Source organism: Triticum urartu, unplaced genomic scaffold, assembly GCF_003073215.2.
Source record: "Triticum urartu cultivar G1812 unplaced genomic scaffold, Tu2.1 TuUngrouped_contig_4478, whole genome shotgun sequence".
Lineage (NCBI taxonomy): Eukaryota > Viridiplantae > Streptophyta > Magnoliopsida > Poales > Poaceae > Triticum > Triticum urartu.
Window position 1 is genome coordinate 1 of NW_024115070.1, and position 19,510 is coordinate 19,510.

General features: G+C 41.5%; 1 protein-coding gene across 3 annotated transcripts; it reads left to right on the forward strand.

Annotated features, from left to right (window-relative positions):
• Positions 1–643: 643 nt before the first annotated feature.
• Positions 644–19,329, forward strand: LOC125527889 (sacsin). Of its 3 annotated transcripts, none has more exons than XM_048692397.1 (12): positions 644–1,373; positions 2,335–8,324; positions 8,526–10,012; positions 10,192–10,455; positions 10,979–11,196; positions 12,281–12,552; positions 12,714–15,726; positions 15,800–15,932; positions 16,761–17,281; positions 17,389–18,300; positions 18,385–18,558; positions 18,931–19,329. In XM_048692397.1, exons 1-12 carry the CDS (start codon positions 711–713, stop codon positions 19,126–19,128), a joined length of 13,845 nt encoding a protein of 4,614 aa, XP_048548354.1. In that variant the 5' UTR covers positions 644–710; the 3' UTR covers positions 19,129–19,329. The 3 variants fall into 3 exon arrangements, with proteins under 3 accessions (XP_048548354.1, XP_048548355.1, XP_048548356.1); XM_048692398.1 differs by lacking the exon at positions 644–1,373 and adding an exon at positions 1,452–1,618; XM_048692399.1 differs by lacking the exon at positions 644–1,373 and adding an exon at positions 1,483–1,618 and having other exon boundaries at positions 2,384–8,324.
• Positions 19,330–19,510: the final 181 nt, after the last annotated feature.

The following is a 19,510-nucleotide window of genomic DNA, read 5'->3' on the forward strand; positions in this document are numbered from 1 at the left end:
GGCCCCGCCCTGCTCGCCCACAACGACGCCGCCTTCACCGACGACGACTTCGCCAGCATCTCCCGCATCGGCGGCAGCAAGAAGGCCTCCCAGGCCTGGAAGACCGGCCGCTTCGGGTATGCGCGCTCTCTGTCCCCTCCCTCTCTCCCCCTCACTAGTCGCCCCCACCGAGCTCTGCTCGGAGCTGCCAATTGCAATCTGAGCTTCCCGACTATTGGGATTGAACCAGTGCGTGTTCATTTTCTAGTGGCGTTGTCACCTATGAATGCTGCTGCTGCTGTTTTGTGTTCTGATGCCATGACCGTTTCAATATGTGCCCCATGATCGTGATCACTAATGGTTGTAAGCGAATGCTTCAAAATGCTTAGTATGGATATTGTCGATGCCCCTGCACAAGTTCATTTGCCATGTGATTAAGTTCAGTTCGATTGCTGCCCTTGTTACTCATTTTGTTATGTTTGCCTTTCTATCTGATCTGAAGCACAGAGGGATGCAAATGTTTTATTATACATAGTAGTTCTAGAAACCAGGGCCATGCGTTTACTAAGTTGTTATCTCTATAAAACTTCTGAAGCATGTTATTCGAACTGTTTTGTTGATGCTCATGCACCCCCGTAGTAACCCATGGTTTATGTTTCTGCAGCATTGGTTTCAACTCGGTGTACCACTTGACCGACTTGCCATCATTCGTGAGCGGCAAGTATGTTGTCATGTTTGATCCTCAGGGCGCTTACCTTCCAAATGTGTCGGCGGCAAATCCTGGGAAGCGCATAGACTATGTCAGTTCTACGGCACTTACATTGTACGGTGACCAGCTCTCGCCCTATCGTGCATTTGGCTGCGACATGAAAGCGCCATTTCAAGGAACCTTGTTCCGTTTCCCTTTGCGGAATGCTGAGCAAGCATCCTCTAGCCGGTTATCAAGACAAGTGTACACAGAGGATGATATCTTATCTCTTTTCGCTCAACTGTACGAAGAAGCTGTATACAACTTGCTTTTTCTTAAAAATGTCCTCGCACTTGAAATGTATGTGTGGGAACCTGATATGGGTGAGCCAAAAATAGTATACTCTTGCGCCTTACAATCACAGGATGACAAATTGTCATGGCATCGCCAAGCTCTAATCAGGTTCTCTGGCACTTCTGCTGAATCTGTTGAGCAGAAGATAGATTCCTTTTCTATGGATTTTGTATCGGAGGCATTCCCGGGGAACAAGTTTGAGAAAAAGAGCCATACCTATTTTATTGTACAGGGAATGGCATCTGCATTAAGTAAAATAGGTATTTTTGCAACTGGTGCTGCCAAGGAATATGATCTTCACCTACTGCCCTGGGCTTCTGTTGCTGCTTGCATCTCCAAAGTGGAGCCTGAGGTAATTCTCGATTCATTTTCAGTTTACCAGCCTAGACTAGCTATGCTCCTGTAGCTATGTAGAAATTGCTTTCATTCCTGGGGAACAAGTTTGAGAAAAAGAGCCATACCTATTTTATTGTACAGGGAATGGCATCTGCATTAAGTAAAATAGGTATTTTTGCAACTGGTGCTGCCAAGGAATATGATCTTCACCTACTGCCCTGGGCTTCTGTTGCTGCTTGCATCTCCAAAGTGGAGCCTGAGGTAATTCTCGATTCATTTTCAGTTTACCAGCCTAGACTAGCTATGCTCCTGTAGCTATGTAGAAATTGCTTTTTGTTCAGTTTACAAACCATGGACATATTTTTTTCTCTTTGACATGTTTCCTGCTTTTGATTGACTCGTGACCATAATAGTTGTTATCAATGCATGCCTTGTTAATGGAATGGAACTTGTGAATGTGATTGTGTGAACTGTAAAGCTTGTTAGTTTCCATCTGATTTTGCACTTAAACTATTAAGATGGGTGCGTGACCACAACTCATAGAATTGCATGCATTTTTTTGGCCTATTAGCTGTGGCTAATGTAGTGACCATTTCTTTCATTGGTATGCTCTTCGGTAGTTCGGTGGCAACAGCTGGGCCCAAACTGTTGTTATCTGCTGTTGCTTCATTGCAAAAAGTAAATAAAAAGAAATTACATCAACGACAATGCCCTTATGTAAAAGAGTGGTTCTATATAATCTGTAGTTCTTTTTGTTTTATGTTCAGTGATGAAGTCTGCACCTATACACTTCAATGATGAGACATAGTTCCTAGAACTGCAAATAATTTGTTTGATTTATGTTGCAAAATGAACATCATGTTCTGGCACTGTAGCACATTTTCCTAATGCTTGGCGCATTATTCCAGTATTTTGGTTTTTTGCTTCATAGTGTTTTCCCTGTTTTTACGCTTTATGGCAATTACTGAATTTTACAGGATATTAATCTCAGACAAGGTCATGCATTCTGTTTTCTTCCTTTGCCAGTAAGGACCGGACTATCTGTGCATGTGAATGGTTATTTTGAAGTTTCGTCCAATCGACGTGACATTTGGTATGGAGCTGACATGGACAGGGGTGGTAAGCTCCGTTCTGATTGGAACAGGCTACTGCTGGAAGATGCTGTTGCTCCATTGTTCAGAGAACTGTTGCTGGCGTTGCGGACACTTACAGACTCCACAATACTGTATTATTCTTTATGGCCAACTGGTTTATTTGAGGAACCCTGGAGTATTCTTGTGGAACAAATTTACAAAGTTATCTATACCTCTCCAGTTTTGCATTCAGAGATCAAAGGTGGGACATGGGTATCACCGGCTGAGGCTTTGCTTCATGATGAGGGCTTTTCAAGAAGTAATGATCTTAGTGAAGCTCTTGTATTGTTAGGCATGCCTGTTGTTCGTGTACCAAGTGCAATTGTTGATGTGTTTTCGAAATTCTATATGAAGTCTACGGTAAAACGAGTTGCTCCTGCTGCAGTGAGGCATTTTCTCCAAGATTTTGTAAAGCTTGGTACATTAGGAAAATCTCATAAGCTAATATTACTGGAATATTGCCTTAGTGATCTGGACAGTGCTGATATTGGTAAATGCATGAATGGCCTCCCACTGATTCCACTAGCAAATAAGCAGTATGGGATTTTTTCTGAGATTTCACAAGAGAGCACCTACTATGTCTGTGATAAGACAGAATATGACCTCCTTTCTGCAGTTGGTGACAGAATAATTGACCGAAGCATTCCCCCTGTATTACTAGACAAGCTGTATCAGATAGCCAATAACTCTCAGGTGAATATTTCACCCATTGATGGTCTAATCTTTCTTCAATTCTTCCCCAGGCTATTTCCTCCTGGATGGAAGTGTAAAAGCCGAGTTCCTTGGGATCCATCATCGGGTGTGTCATCTCCTACGGCAGATTGGTTTAAACTTTTTTGGCACTATATTGGGAAACATTCTTATGACCTTGATTTGTTTAGTGACTGGCCTATACTGCCTTGTACCTCTGGACACCTTTACAGAGCATCTACAGCATCAAAGTTAATTGAAACAGAGTCACTATCTAGTTTGATGAAGGAACTTTTGGCCAAGTTAGGTTGCAAGATATTAGACACCAAGTATTTACGTGTGTATCAACAGCTTTCTCATTATGTATATGATGGTGATGCAACTGGAGTTCTTAATTCAATCTTTGGGATTGCCTCGCTGGAGGGAGTCGATGTGCATGCACTGTTTCAACGCATCAAGCCTGGTGAGAAAATTGAGCTGTACCAGTTTCTTCTAGATCCGAAATGGTACATAGGAGTCTGCCTTTCTGACATGAACATAAAGCTATGCAAAAAGTTGCCCATCTTCAGAGTATTTGATGGAGGATCTCACAGTTCTTATGGCTTCTCAGATTTGTCCAGTTCAAAAAAGTATCTGCCACCTCTTGGTGTTCCTGAACACCTACTCAAGTCTGATTTTGTGTTCTGTATATCCCCAAGCAACGAAGATATCATAATGAGGTATTATGGTGTTGAACGTATGCCGAAATCAGTCTTCTACCAGAGGTATGTTTTGAACAAGTTAGATGAGTTGCAAGCAGAGGTTCGTGATTCAGTTATACTAGCCATCTTGCAAGATCTGCCCCAGCTGTCCTTGGAAGATCCAAGGTTCAAGGAAGGCTTGAAAGTCCTTAGATTTGTGCCGACCATTAATGGGACCTTGAAAAGTCCTCAGTCTCTTTATGATCCTCGAGTGGAAGAACTCTATGCTCTTCTCCAGGAATCAGACTGCTTTCCCAATGGTTTATTTCAAAACCCAGATGTTCTTGATATGTTACTCTGCTTGGGGCTTAGAACTTCTGTTTCTACTGATACTATTATAGAAAGTGCTCGGCAAATTGATTCATTCGTGCGCAAAGATCAAGAGAAGGCTCATTCAAGGGGTAAATTGCTTCTTTCATATCTTGAAATTCATGCTCACAAATGGAGTGTAAATAAGGCATTTGATGCCCGGAAGAAGGTGAATAATATGTTTGCGAAAGTCACTACTGCACTGAGGCCTCGTGATACGTCTTGGGAATTTGATCTCGAGAAGTTCTGGAGTGATTTGAGAATGATTTGTTGGTGTCCTGTGTTGGTCACTGCACCAAGCCCAGCCCTGCCATGGCCTTCAGTATCATCGATGATCGCTCCACCAAAGCAAGTAAGGCTGCAGGAAGATATGTGGATTGTTTCTGCTAGCTCACGTATACTTGATGGCGAATGTACTTCCTCAGCTTTGTCTTACAGCTTAGGTTGGTCATCTCCTCCTTCTGGAAGTGTAATTGCTGCTCAGTTGCTTGAGCTGGGTAAGAACAATGAAATTGTGACTGATCAAGTCCTTCGGCAAGAGTTAGCATTGGTGATGCCTAAGATTTATTCATTACTGACTAATTTGATTGGTTCTGATGAAATGGATATTGTCAAAGTGGTTCTAGAGGGCTGCAGATGGATTTGGGTGGGCGACGGATTTGCAAAAGTTGATGAAGTTGTTCTAAGTGGCCACCTTCACCTTGCGCCTTACATTCGTGTCATTCCAATTGATTTAGCAGTTTTCAAGGACTTGTTCTTGGATCTTGGCATAAAGGAGCACCTCGACCCTGTGGATTACGCTAGTATTCTGACCAGAATGGCCATGAGGAAAGCCATGGCTTCGCTTGAAGCTGAAGAACTAAGGACAGCTGTGTTAGTGGTGCAGCATCTAGCTGAGTTCCGGTTTCAGGATCAGCAAACACAGATATATTTACCTGATTCTTCAGCTAGGCTCTGCCTATCTTCAGAACTTGTATTTAATGATGCTCCTTGGCTTCTTGACTCTGGTCATGACATCATTGGTGATGCATCCAGCATTGCTTTCAGCCCACAGAAGTATGTTCACAATTTTGTGCATGGTAATATTTCCAATGACGTGGCAGAAAGGCTAGGTGTTCGCTCCCTTCGCCGTCTCTTGCTTGCTGAGAGTTCCGATTCGATGAATTTGAGTTTATCAGGGGTTGCTGAGGCTTTTGGACAACATGAAGATTTGACTACAAGGCTCAAGCATATTGTTGAGATGTATGCAGATGGTCCTGGGATTCTCTTTGAGCTGGTACAGAATGCAGAAGATGCTAAAGCTTCTGAGGTTGTGTTTCTTTTGGATAAGACCCAGTATGGTACTTCATCCATCCTTTCACCTGAAATGGCTGAATGGCAGGGGCCTGCTCTCTACTGCTTTAATGACTCAGTTTTTAGTCCACAAGACCTTTATTCCATCTCACGAATTGGTCAAGACAGCAAACTTGAGAAACCTTTTGCAATAGGAAGGTTTGGTCTTGGCTTCAATTGTGTCTATCACTTCACAGACATGCCTGGATTTGTTTCTGGTGAGAATATTGTCATGTTTGATCCACATGCCCGTTATTTACCAGGAATATCTCCTTCTCATCCAGGTTTAAGGATAAAGTTTGTAGGACGGAAGATCTTAGAACAGTTCCCTGATCAGTTCACACCATTCTTACACTTTGGTTGCAACCTGCAACAGCCATTTCCAGGTACACTTTTCCGGTTTCCTCTTAGGAATGAAGCTGCTGCTTCTAGAAGTCAAATAAAGCGCGAACAATATGCAACCCAAGATGTGGAGATGCTTTTCTCTTCATTCTCTGAAGTTGTATCCGAGGCTCTACTTTTTCTCCGCAACGTTAAAAAGGTAACTCTATATGTCAAGGAGCATGACTCCCAGGAGATGCAACTTGTTCATCGTGCTTTGAAGCAGAACAGTTCCGAGGTCTCCAAAGAACCACATGCACTTAATACGATGCTTGCATTTGTACATGGAAATCAATCATCAGGAATGGATAGGAATACTTTTTTCAATAGGTTGAATAAGACAAAAGACAGTGATTTACCCTGGAGTTGTCAAAAAGTTGCTATTCTTGAGCAAAGCCCTACTGTCCACTTGATGCATTCATGGATCTTAACCGAGTGTATAGGCGGGGGTCATGCTAGAAAGTTGTCAACTGCTTCTGATAGTAAATCTCATTTCTTTGTTCCCTGGGCATCAGTAGCTGCATATCTGCATTCTGCGAGTGTTGACGATACCAAAGAACTGTCTGGTGAAGCTGAAGTTAACTGTGATGATTCTGTTCCTAAGCATCTAGCTCTCCAATCTTCTCAGAGCAGGAATTTGTTTGAGGGTCGGGCCTTTTGTTTTCTTCCTCTACCAATCAACACTAGCATACCAGTGCACGTAAATGCTTATTTTGAACTATCTTCAAATCGAAGGGATATCTGGATTGGAAATGACATGGCCGGGGGAGGAAGAGTGCGATCAGAATGGAATCTTGCACTGCTGGAAGATGTGGCTGCTCCTGCTTACGGCCACCTCCTTGCAGCCATGGCAGAAGAACTTGGTCCCTCTGATCTGTTTCTCTCATTTTGGCCTACTGCTGTAGGTGCAGAGCCATGGTCTTCCATGGTGAGGAAGCTTTATGTATCAATCGCGGAACTTGGACTTAATGTTTTGTATACGAAAGCTCGAGGTGGCCATTGGGTGTCAACAAGGCAAGCTATTTTTCCTGATTTCAGTTTCTCAAAGGCAGCCGAGCTGGCAGAAGTTCTCTCGCAAGCTGGTTTGCCTTTGGTATCTGTATCCAAGCTGATAGTAGACAGTTTCATAAATGCATATCCATCAGTTCATCTCCTGAATCCTCATTTGCTAAGGAACTTGTTGATCCGACGGAAGCGTGGGTTCAAAAGCAGAGAAGAGGCCATACTTGTTCTGGAGTATTGCTTGAGTGATATCGATGATCCTTCCCTTTCTGATAAATTGCACGGATTGGCTCTTCTTCCTTTGGCAAATGGATCATTCACAACATTCAATAACCGAGGGGAGGGTGAAAGAGTATTCTTTGCTTCAGAAATGGAATTTGACTTTCTTAAGGATTCAGTACCACATCTTGTTATTGATAACTCTTTACCAGATAGCGTTTTGAAGAAGTTGTTTGACATAGCTTCTTCTGCACGGTCAAACATGTACTTATTTACGTGCAATTTCCTTCTTGAGCTGTTGCCCAGGATTTTGCCACCTGAATGGCAGCATGCTAAGCAGTTATCTTGGTTTCCTGAACAGCAAGGCCAGCCAAGCGTGGAATGGATGATATCACTTTGGAATTTCTTGCGTCATTCATGTGAAGATCTTTCAATATTTGCAAAATGGCCTATACTACCACTTGTAGATGGCAAGCTTATGCAACTTGGCAGTGCTTCAAATGTAATAAGAGATGATGGTTGGAGTGAAAATATGCACTCATTGCTTCAGAAACTGGGCTGTTTCTTTCTGAGACCTGATATGCAGATAGAGCACCCCCAGTTAGCTAATTTTGTTCAGGAATCCACTGCAGCTGGTGTTCTGAATGCTGTGCATTCTGTTGCTTCTAATGTCCAGGATATTAAGGAACTTTTCGAGAGTACTTCATTGGCAGAAACACATGAGCTCCGTAGTTATATTTTCCAGTCAAAGTGGTTTTCAGGGAATCAGATAAACATTTCACATATGAATACAATCAGGAACCTCCCCATATTTGAATCTTATAAATCTAGGGAGCTTGTTAGTTTGGCAAACCCTAGAAAATGGCTTAAACCCGACGGTGTACATGAGGATCTGTTGAATGGAAGCTTTATAAGAACTGAATCTGAAAAGGAAAAGTCGATTTTAGTATCATACTTTGATATCAGGGAACCTGAAAAGGCTGAATTTTACAAGGATCATGTGCTTCCTCGGATGTCAGAGTTTCTGTCACAGCCAGCTGTTGTTTCAGCAATTGTTCGTGATGTGAAGCTGTTGATAGAAGACAATAGTTCTGTGAGAGCAGCGTTGTCTGAAACCCCTTTTGTGTTAGCAGCTAGTGGAGCATGGCTACATCCTTCTAGGTATCTCTCTCTCTCTCTCTCTGATATTTGAGAATGTGTATTTGGGTTGGTAAACCTTATCTTCTTGACTTGTATGCTCCAGCAGCTTTTATTAGCATTTGCACTAGGATGAGGTTTCAATGACTTAAATATTGATGTTCATCTTTTCTTTTGTCCTTTGCTCTCTAGACTTCAGTATGAATAACACCTATTTTTCTTCAGGCTTTATGATCCTCGTGTGCCAGAGTTTCGTAAGTTGCTGCACAAAGAAACCTTCTTTCCTTCAGAAAAGTTCATGGCAACTGAAATAATTGAACTGTTGGCAAGTTTTGGACTGAAAAGAAAAATGGGTTTTAGTGCTTTGCTTGACATTGCAAGGTCAGTTTCACTGGTGCACAATTCGGGACAAGATGATGATGCATGTGCGCATGGGCAAATACTACTTACCTGTCTAAATGTTCTTGAATCAAAGATGTCAAACATGGAGGACAAGGACACTTTCCATGAGGAAGTTGATCTCGAAGCTTCTAAAACTGATGAAAATTTGGAAGCAGTAAATGAAGTGGGTAGTTGTGACCCAGACCCAACTATTATGTCTTTATTCTCAAACTTTGATCTTGACCTACCAGAGCATGAGTTTTGGTCAGAGCTGAAAAATATTTCTTGGTGTCCTGTCCATGTTGCACCACTTATTAAAGGTCTTCCATGGCTCGAATCAGAAGATCATGTAGCACCTCCAGTCATTACAAGGCCGAGATCACAAATGTGGCTTGCTTCATCAAAAATGCGGATACTGAATTCCGATTCTTGTTCCATGTACCTGCAAAGAAAACTCGGTTGGTTAGACCCACCAAATGTGAATGTTTTATTGTCCCAGTTAGTTGAGCTTTCCAAGTCTTATGATGAACTCAAGATGTTTTCTGAAGACACATCCATCGATGCTGTCCTACAAAAGGAGATCAAACTAATCTACTCGGAATTGCAAGATATCGTTGACAGTGGCGATGCCCACATTCTGAAAGAGAATCTGGATGGGATTTCATGGGTCTATATAGGGGACAGGTTTGTGCCTCCACATGCACTTGCATTTGAATCGCCTGTAAAGTATCATCCTTATCTTTATGCAGTTCCGTCTGAACTGTCAGAATTTAAAAAGTTACTCTTCAAGTTGGGTGTGAGGCAGACATTTGATGCAACAGATTATCTCAATGTACTTAGTCGCTTACAAGGTGATGCCAAAGGAGAGCAATTGTCTGCAGAACAACTGAGTTTCGTTCATTGTGTTTTGGAAGCATTTGTGGATTGTTATCCTGACAGTCAAGCAGCTGATGCTTTACTGAATTCATTGGTGATTCCAGATTCATTTGGTGTCCTGACACCTTCGAGAAACCTTCTCTATAATGATGCACCCTGGATGGATACTGATCCCACTTCAAAGCATTTTGTGCATCATAGTATTGGTAATGATCTGGCCAATAGACTAGGGGTACGATCTCTTCGCGGATCTTCGTTATTGGATGATGAGCTAATGAGGGATTTGCCATGCATGGAATATGCTAAGATAAGTGAGTTGCTAGCTCTGTATGGTGAGAGTGACTTCCTTCTGTTTGATCTCATAGAGCTAGCTGACTCTTGCAATGCAAAAAAAGTGCACCTGATCTATGATAAAAGAGATCATCCGAAGCAGTCTCTATTGCAGCAAAATCTGGGTATGCTAGAGACCATCTCTCTACAATTATTTCAATCACACTCTTCTTTATTCCTATAAACAGTCTGCTATCAGTAGTTATTATTCTGTTTGTCTCCTTTATCCTATGACTGCAAAGTTGATACCTAATATTTGACCCATTTAATGTGATGAATTTTTTGTTCCAAAAAATATCTTTAGGTGACCTCCAGGGTTCTTCATTGACAGTGGTCTTTGAAGGAACCATGATAAGCCGAGAAGAAGTTTGCAGCCTCCAACTTCCTCCTCCTTGGAAACTAAGGGGAAACATCCTTAACTACGGGTTGGGACTTCTTAGCAGCTATTTTGTATGTGATGCCTTGACTATTCTTTCTGCTGGCTATTTCTACGTTTTTGATCCGTTGGGCTTGACTGGTGGTGCAACTTCCACTGCAACCTCGTCTGCCAGATTCTTCTCTTTGATAGGTACAGTTGTTACTTCAGTTACATTCGCTGAATTCATTTATAGAATAATTTTCATGTTCTAGTCGGTTATGACTTGTTAGAGCATGCTCAAATGCCAAAGTAGGCTCTGAGCCAAGGGCTGAAAGAAATATGTTTCAGCATCTACACCAATTTCTTTCGGGCAGACAGGCCTGTCGAGGGCCAACACTTAATAACCTCATTTATCTGCTACTCCCTCCGTCACATAATATAAGAGCGTTTTTGACACTACACTACTGTAAAAAAACGCTCTTATGGAGTAAATGTTGTTTTGGACCCATGTTGAAGCATGTACTATTCCATGTATGCTAGATTTTTTATGAGTATTTAGATTTTTTATGAGGAATTGGACATTTTATTTATGCTATGGTTCATTAATTGAACTACTGGGTCACTGTTTTGCCAATTTTATGCATACGTGAATTCCAGTATTAGTTTATTGTTGTAGTATCAGCTCATGTTTTTTATACTTTGAATGAAGCCCTTAACGCTACTGGCTTTTCAGGAAATGACTTGGTTGAGAGATTTCGTGACCAGTTCCTCCCAATGCGTGTTACACAGGAGGCTTCATTGTCTTCTGCAAACTCTACGGTTATTCGGATGCCTTTATCTTCAAAATGTCTGAAAGAACTTGAAGCAGGTTGCGACAGAGTAAAGCAGATTTTTGATAGATTTACGCAGAATCCATCCAGTACTCTCCTGTCCCTGAAGTCAGTCATTCAGGTAAGGGTTATTTGTTGATGCTTTCACACTGAAGTAGTAAATCATAATACTTTCTGTACATTCAGTTTAGTCTTTCTGCTGCAAAGTGTTACGGCTTGTGTGTTTCTTCACTCATAATTTGTTACTCTGCTACTGAATTTCATATCCTGTGACCACATTGATGTATTTTAAACTGCAAAGAAGACACTTCCATTTGCATCTGAATTTCATTTCCAGTGATCACATTGATGTTGTACTTTAAACTGCAAATGACGTATTTAGCTCAAGTACGCCCCTAGATTATATTTCAAACTGAACATGTTAGCACTTCCTTTATCTTATCTTACCCTATTGTTGTTTTGTAGTATTCTTCTTCTATTATTTTTAATGTTCTTGATTTATCCAGGACCACAATTCTATTTTAATTTAACTGGTTGAGCATGTATTGAAGAGAAACTGGATATTACTGAGTAATTCTTTCTCTTGTTGCATATCTTTAGTTGTAGCAGGATAATAATATGCTGAAAAATGAAAACTGACCACATTACCTTAGCAATACGATTTCCTTTGACTTGCCTAAATGCTTTGTTTTCTTAAAAGATATTCAGTATGCGCAATTGCTTTTTAGTTTAGTAGATTTGTTTAGTGTTTAATGTGAACATGTTATAGAACTGTATCAGATGGTGATATTTCTTATGAAAACACCAAATGTATATATTATGGCAGAATGCCAGAGAACTTCCAATCTTTGTTGGTCTTTTGGATGTAGACTTTTTTTTACCTGTTGGATGTAGACTAATTGATCAAATAGTATTTGATACAGTTACTTTTTGTATAACTTTGTATAAGGACTGTAATTATTTTATAGCTATCCTGTACTGTATTTTAATCGATAGTACTCAAAACTGAAACAGTTCTGCTGCACCTACTTGATAGTGATTTCAATATCGAGTGCTGGCTGTACTAAACCATAGTTACAATAGAGTACATGCCATCTATTCAGACATAGTAATGATAAAGCCCTGGTGGATGATTTGACAGCATGATTTATAGAATTAAAACATGATCTGCATTTATTAAGTGATGTCAATGTGTTTTGAATCAGGTATCTTTATCAACATGGGAGGATGCAGCCTCTCAGCCAAACCTGAACTATTCCGTGCTTGTTGACCCATCAGTAGCTACTTTGAGGAACCCATTTTCAGAAAAGAAATGGAGAAAGTTTCAAATATCCAGAATATTTGCAAGTACAAGTGCAGCAATCAAAATGCAAGCTATAGATGTGCATGTGATTGAGAGTGGCTGCAGTTATATTGACAAATGGTTTGTTGCCCTCTGCCTTGGGTCAGGGCAAACAAGGAATATGGCTCTTGACAGGTTTGTCTCTTTCAGATCATACTGTAGTTGAGAACCTTTTATACACTAAAATGCCACTCACTTTACCTACTGACTAATTCCCAAGATTCTTCTATGGATGTTATTAAATGTCTATGCTAATGCAAACATCTTTGGCGTACATTGATTTATTTCTGTTTCAGACGGTATCTTCCCTACAACTTAACTCCTGTTGCTGGAGTAGCAGCTCACATAGCTCGAAACGGAGTACCAACCAATATAAATGCATCCAGTTGTATATTATCTCCTTTGCCGCTATCTGGGTCAATAAGCATGCCAGTCACGACTCTAGGTCATTTCCTTGTGAGGCATGATGGTGGACGCTACATTTTTGGCAGCACACATGATAAATCTTTACGGGAAATGGACAGAAACAAATTGGTTGAAGCATGGAATGAGGAACTTATGCTATGTGTGCGTGATTCATATGTTGAGATGGTCCTAGAATTTCAAAAGCTTAGGAAAGACCCTCTATCTTCTGCTATTGAATCACGGTGTGCACACTCTGTGAGTATCATTTTACAGGCTTATGGTGATAGGGTATACTCTTTTTGGCCAAGATCGAAACAACCTACAGCTTCACTCACTGGGCAAGGTTCTACCGTAGACAATTTGAATTCACCAAGAACATCTAAAGCAGATTGGCAGTCCTTGATAGAGCAAGTGATAAGACCATTCTATTTACGGTTGGCTGATCTTCCCGTTTGGCAACTTTACCGGGGAAATCTTGTTAAAGTGGGTGAGGGTATGTTCTTATCCCACTCAGGGAGCGGAGATGATGATAACCTACCATCTGCTACTGTCTGTAGTTTCATTAAAGAGCACTATCCTGTTTTTTCTGTTCCATGGGAGTTGGTTAGTGAAATCCAAGCAGTTGGAGTTACTGTAAGAGAGATCAGGCCCAAGATGGTTAGAAATCTACTAAAAGAGTCTTCATCCATTTTACTTCGATCTGTTGAAACATATATAGATGTTCTTGAATATTGCTTCTCCGATATGGACCCATACCGGTTTACAGATCTACATATACCTGATCAGTCACAACTTAACAGTCAACTTGTTCAACCAGTGAATGCTTCCACATCACAATTTATGCCATCTTCAAGCAGTTCTTCATCTTACCATACAAGTACACAGAGGCCGGGTACTTCTGGGGGCGACGCACTTGAAATTATGACATACTTCGGGAAGGCCCTATATGACTTCGGTCGGGGGGTTGTCGAGGATATCAGCAAGACCAGTGGCCCAGCATCCCATAGGGCCCAAGCTGCTGAGAATAATGTGTTGTCATCTATCATATCTGAACTCAAGGGTGTCCCATTTCCGACGTCAACAAAATGTCTAACAAGGCTGGGAGCTACCGAACTTTGGATTGCCAATGAGGAGCAGCAAATATTGATGCGCCCCTTGCTAGATCGCTTTATCCATCATCAGTGTTTAGAAAAGCCTTTCTTGGCACTGCTGCTCTCCACTCAGGTTATTCATGTGCCTCTGAAATTGAGGAGTTTTTCTCCTCACTTATTATCAGGCCATTTGAAGCACATATTTGATGAGCGTTGGGTACGTGCAGTTGAGAGGAAGCCACAATGGGTTCCTTGGGACAGTGGTTCTGATTCATCAACCACTGGGCCAACTCCCAAATGGATTAGAAGCTTCTGGAAAATATTTAGCTCCTTGAATGGTGACCTTTCACTTGTGTCTGATTGGCCCTTGATTCCTGCTTTTCTCAACAGGCCAATTCTCTGCTGTGTGAAAGAACGCCATCTAATATTTGTACCTCCAGTGGATGATTCAAACACTCAGATGGTACATGTTAGTGCGGTTGTTGATGATGTAGCTAGTGAGGTTGATACATCTGGTCTAAACGGAGATGCCACTGGTGAAGCTGAACAGAAGAGTCCACTTGATACTGCATTCGAGTCAATGAACTCAAAGTTTCCGTGGTTATCTGCTCTGCTTAATCAGTTGAACATACCAATTCTTGATTTGTCTTTCCCAGAGTGTGGTGTCATATGCAGTTTGTTTCCTTCACGTGATCGAACTCTTGGGCAGACGATTGCTTCTAAGTTAGTTTCAATAAAAAATGATGCTCATTTACCTTCATCACTTAGTCTATCAAGTGAAGATTGTGATAGACTGTTCATGCTATTTGTCTCAGACTTCAGATTATCTAGCAGCCACCTTTATCAGAGAGAAGAATTGGATGCCTTGAGAGAGCTTCCGATGTATAAAACAGTTACAGGAGCATACACTAGTCTGTCAGGGTCTGATCATTGCATTATTTCTCCCACAGCATTCTTTCACCCCAGTGATTCCCGGTGTTTTTCTAGCTCAGATAATGCAAATTTGTTTCTTCAGGCTTTGGGGGTTGAACAATTAAATGATCAAGAAATACTAGTGAGGTTTGCTTTGCCTGGCTTTGGGAACAAAACAGTTCAAGAGCAGGAAGACATTTTAGCTTACTTGTATGCTAACTGGAAAGATCTGCAACTTAATTCAGCTGTAGTAAATACCTTGAGGGAGACTAATTTTGTGACAAATGCAAATGAGTTTTGTACAGAGCTGTTCAAACCAAAGGAACTGCTTGACCCTTCAGATGCTTTGCTGGCTTCAGTATTTTCTGGGGAGAGAAATAAGTTCCCTGGCGAAAGGTTCATGTCAGATGGTTGGCTTGGTATACTCAGAAAAGTGGGTCTTCGGATATCTACAGAGGCTGATATGATAGTACAGTGTGCTACGAAAATAGAAACAATGGGAAATGATGTGATGTCATCTTTAGAGAAACATGATGACTTTGATGCAGACTTGTCAGACAGAAAAAATGAAATTCCTTTTGAGTTATGGTCATTGGCAGAATCTGTTGTAAATGTGATTTTGGCAAATTTTGCTACTTTGTACGATAGCAGTTTTTGCCAAAAGATTGGAAAAATTGTATTTGTACCTGCAGAAAAAGGCTTTCCAAGTATTGGTGGCAAGAAAGGGGGCAGAAGGGTATTTGCATCTTATAGTGAAGCTATCTTATTAAAGGACTGGCCATTGGCATGGAGTTCTGCTCCAATTCTTGCCAAACAATCAATTATTCCACCTGATTTTTCTTGGGGAGCATTTCAGCTTAGGAGTCCCCCTGCCTTCTCTACAGTTCTAAAGCACTTGCAGGTCAATGTTGTAAAATACTTGCAGTTTAATATTGAAATGATTTCTTCACTTACCTTTTTGTGAAATTAAACAGACTGTTGGGAGAGGCAATGGTGAGGACACACTGGCACACTGGCCATCTTCATCAGGGATAATGACAGTAGAGGATGCCTTTCTCAGGATCTTGCAGTACTTGGAGAAAGTATGGGGAACAATATCGTCTTCAGGTAGCACAAAATACGCAACTAAGCTTTTACCTTACTGTATATGCCATAAATTTTTGCCATTTGTAGTAATATCGTTAGTTCATCACCTTTGTACTCTCTTCAGTTCCAATTACTTGTGGTGAAGTTTGTTCTCTCATTTTTTTACTACAAGACACCTAATGATATACTTGGTGTTGCAACCAGTCCCAATTCTATTCGGTGAGGTTTCATATTTGAGTGCAATCATGCAAATTTTCATGTGGCCCGTAAGGCGGATGAAGCCCTGAAAAGTGAAGACAATATATCCAGATTAAATTGCACTTGAAATGGTCATGCGAGTCTCCTAAATATCTAGATTTGATCTAATAAATTTCCTTTTTCACGTATAACTTTTTGAGGCCAGTAGATGCTCCATATTTCAAAAAGGGTAAAACCCGTGGCGAACTATTCATAATCGGTTGTTCTCTGCATCAACTCAATGTCTTCATTTATTTCAGCCTGGAAACATTTTCTTGCTTGAGTGAGATTTATTTCTTGCTGATATTGTAAATAAATGAACAGTTATTACCATGGTCATGTGTGATTTTGACATTTTGCCAGTGTGCTTATCCATGTTGCTTGATTGCGGTAGTAAGAAGTCATAACTGATAAACCATAAAGCCAATACAGCTACTAATGAACTTACTAAGACATGCCCTTGAGGTTGTATTTATACATATGTACAAGCTTTTGTTTGCTATGGTATATAGAGAACCACAGAAGGGAAGGTGCAGTGAGTTTTTGTTGCTTTTTGAAAAGAGATCCGCTATTACTTTAAACTGATTGTTTTTATTGCTTGATTTTCTTCAGGAAAAACAGAATTGATGGAACTGGCATTTATACCAGTTGCAAATGGTACTCGCTTAATAGAAGCGAAATCACTTTTTGCTCGTCTGACTATCAACATGTCACCTTTTGCTTTTGAACTTCCAAGTCTGTATCTTCCATTTGTTGCCATTCTTAGAGAAATTGGGATGCAGGAAAGCCTTACAAACTCTTATGCAAAGGAGCTTCTTTTAGATATCCAAAAAGCATGTGGTTACCAGCGCCTGAACCCAAACGAACTCCGTGCAGTGATGGAAATCTTGGACTACATGTGTTCAGGAGTCAACCAGCCTATCTCAGACGGATCAGAAGGGCTTTTTGATTCTGTAATACCAGATGATGGCTGCAGGCTTGTCTCAGCTACATCATGTGTGTATATTGACCCATATGGTTCTCATTTGCTGAGTAATATAAATACATCCAGGATAAGATTTGCTCACCCAGATCTTCCTCAGAACATTTGCAAGGCCTTGGGCATAAAAAGACTCTCCGATGTCATTGTAGAGGTATACTTCTCTAACATGATCTGACATTTCTTTGCCAAATAAATGATTTTGCGGAAGCAATCTTAAGTGGTTTCTATTTCAAATTAACTTAAATTTTGCCTTGTCAGGAACTTGATGGGAAAGAAGAGCTTGAGGTTCTGGACAACATTTGCTCAGTTACTCTGGATAGAATAAAAGAGAAACTGCTCAGTAAATCTTTGCATGCTGCATTAAGGGTTGTGATGATCGGTATAACCAATCATTTCCCTTCTTTTGAAGCCCTCAGTATAGTGCAAATAGAAAGTATACTGAAGGATATATCACAGAATCTGCAGTTTGTTAAACATGTCCATACTCGCTTCCTGTTGCTTCCCAATCTCCAAGATGTTACGAGAACAGCTCAGCATCCTTCTCTTCCTGAGTGGTCAAGCAGCGGAAAGCACCGAAGCATTTATTTTGCTGATAAATCCATGGGTCATATTCTAATTGCAGAGCCCCCGAGTTTTTTGACAGTACATGATGTTATTGCAATTGTCGTCAGTCACAGATTAGGGGCACCAGTAATCTTGCCAATTGCTTCGGTATTTGCATGCCCGGATGGTTCAGAGAAAGAAGTGCTTCAAATACTCCATCTTGGCACTGACGTTGGAGTTTCGAAACGCGAAGGAAGGTACGACTGTTCCCTGGGAGCAGAGTTATTGTCACAAGATGCTCGCCAGGTCCAATTCCTTCCCTTGAGACCATTCTACAGCGGAGAGATTGTGGCATGGAAGACAGGAAAAGAGGGGGAAAAGCTCAGGTATGGTAGGGTTCCTGAAGACGTAAGGCCATCAGCTGGCCAAGCACTTTACAGGTTTCCCGTGGAGACAGCCCCCGGCGAGACTCGCATGCTACTCTCCAGTCAGGTTTACTCGTTTAAGAGTGTTTCAACGGCTGACCTCTCTTCTGCACCTTCCCAACCGGATGTTGGTAGAGTGGCAGACGTTGGACAACCGGGCCACTCGTCCGTCAGCTCTAGAACTGAAGGCGCAGACAATACGGTTAGTTTTCATTTTTTTTTGGGTGCAGTCTCTACTCTTTGGAAGCTGGATTGTTTGCCATAAAATAGTTTTACTGTTTTACAGGCTGCTGGGCTTGAATACGGCAAAGTATCTTCGACGGAGCTGGTTCAAGCAGTCCATGATATGCTTTCAGCTGCAGGGGTAAGGATGGATGCTGAGAAGGAAACACTGCTACAGACTACTCTTTCCTTGCAAGACCAGCTTAAAGAATCTCAAGTGGCTCTCTTGGTGGAGCAGGTTTGTCACTTCTATGTCTTTTATGTTGTCTTAAGAGCAGTTCCTATTGGTAGTATCGGTCAGTCACTTGTCGATTAAGACACATGCTGCGTGCTCATATATCATGTCTTTTAGGCGATTTTCACCAGGATCTGTACTTCTGTAGATGTTTTCATAGAGGTTTCGATGCACTGACCGGAGAAATTACGTAGTTAGTTGCACAATGTAATGTCCTAGGGAAACCACTTTTTTCGTAGTTGCATCGCATAGCATACTGTAAGCTACCTAGTTAGCATTGCAGAATCACCACTGTTCTGAATTCTGACTTAAAGCGCTTCGCAAAACATGCTTGCCTATATGACACTGAAAGTTGTTTATACACTACTAATGTAGGAAAAAGCCGAGTCGGCGGTGAAAGAAGCCGACATTGCCAAGGCGGCATGGTCGTGCCGCGTCTGCCTGAACAACGAGGTCAACATGACCATTGTACCGTGTGGCCACGTCCTGTGCAACAGGTGCTCGAGCTCGGTGTCGCGATGCCCGTTTTGCCGGACCCAGGTGTCCAAAATGATGAAGATATTCAGGCCATGAAGACACCGAGGTGCACCTGCTTGATGCTGTTGGGATCTCGCATTCTTTGCTCGACGAGCGAGCGTTTGTAAATATGAGCGTGTGTAAATATGAGCCACAGCGCATTTTTAGCTTAGTTTAGACTTGCTGCAAAGTCCTTTTTGTCACGAAAGCTTGTAGAAATACGGATGCGAGGTGCCTAACATTTTCAGGTCTTCTTCAGATTCGTTCGTCGTCTAGCTGCTGAAAGCGTTTGATCTGAACTTCCAACTAACTCCTGGAAACTTCGTTTTCTTGCTGACGGAATCACGGAGCTGTCACCCCCCCCCCCCCCCCCCCCGCGTTTTTTTTACAAACACCATAGAACACACACGTCAACCTTTCTTCTGGCACCCCACACAAG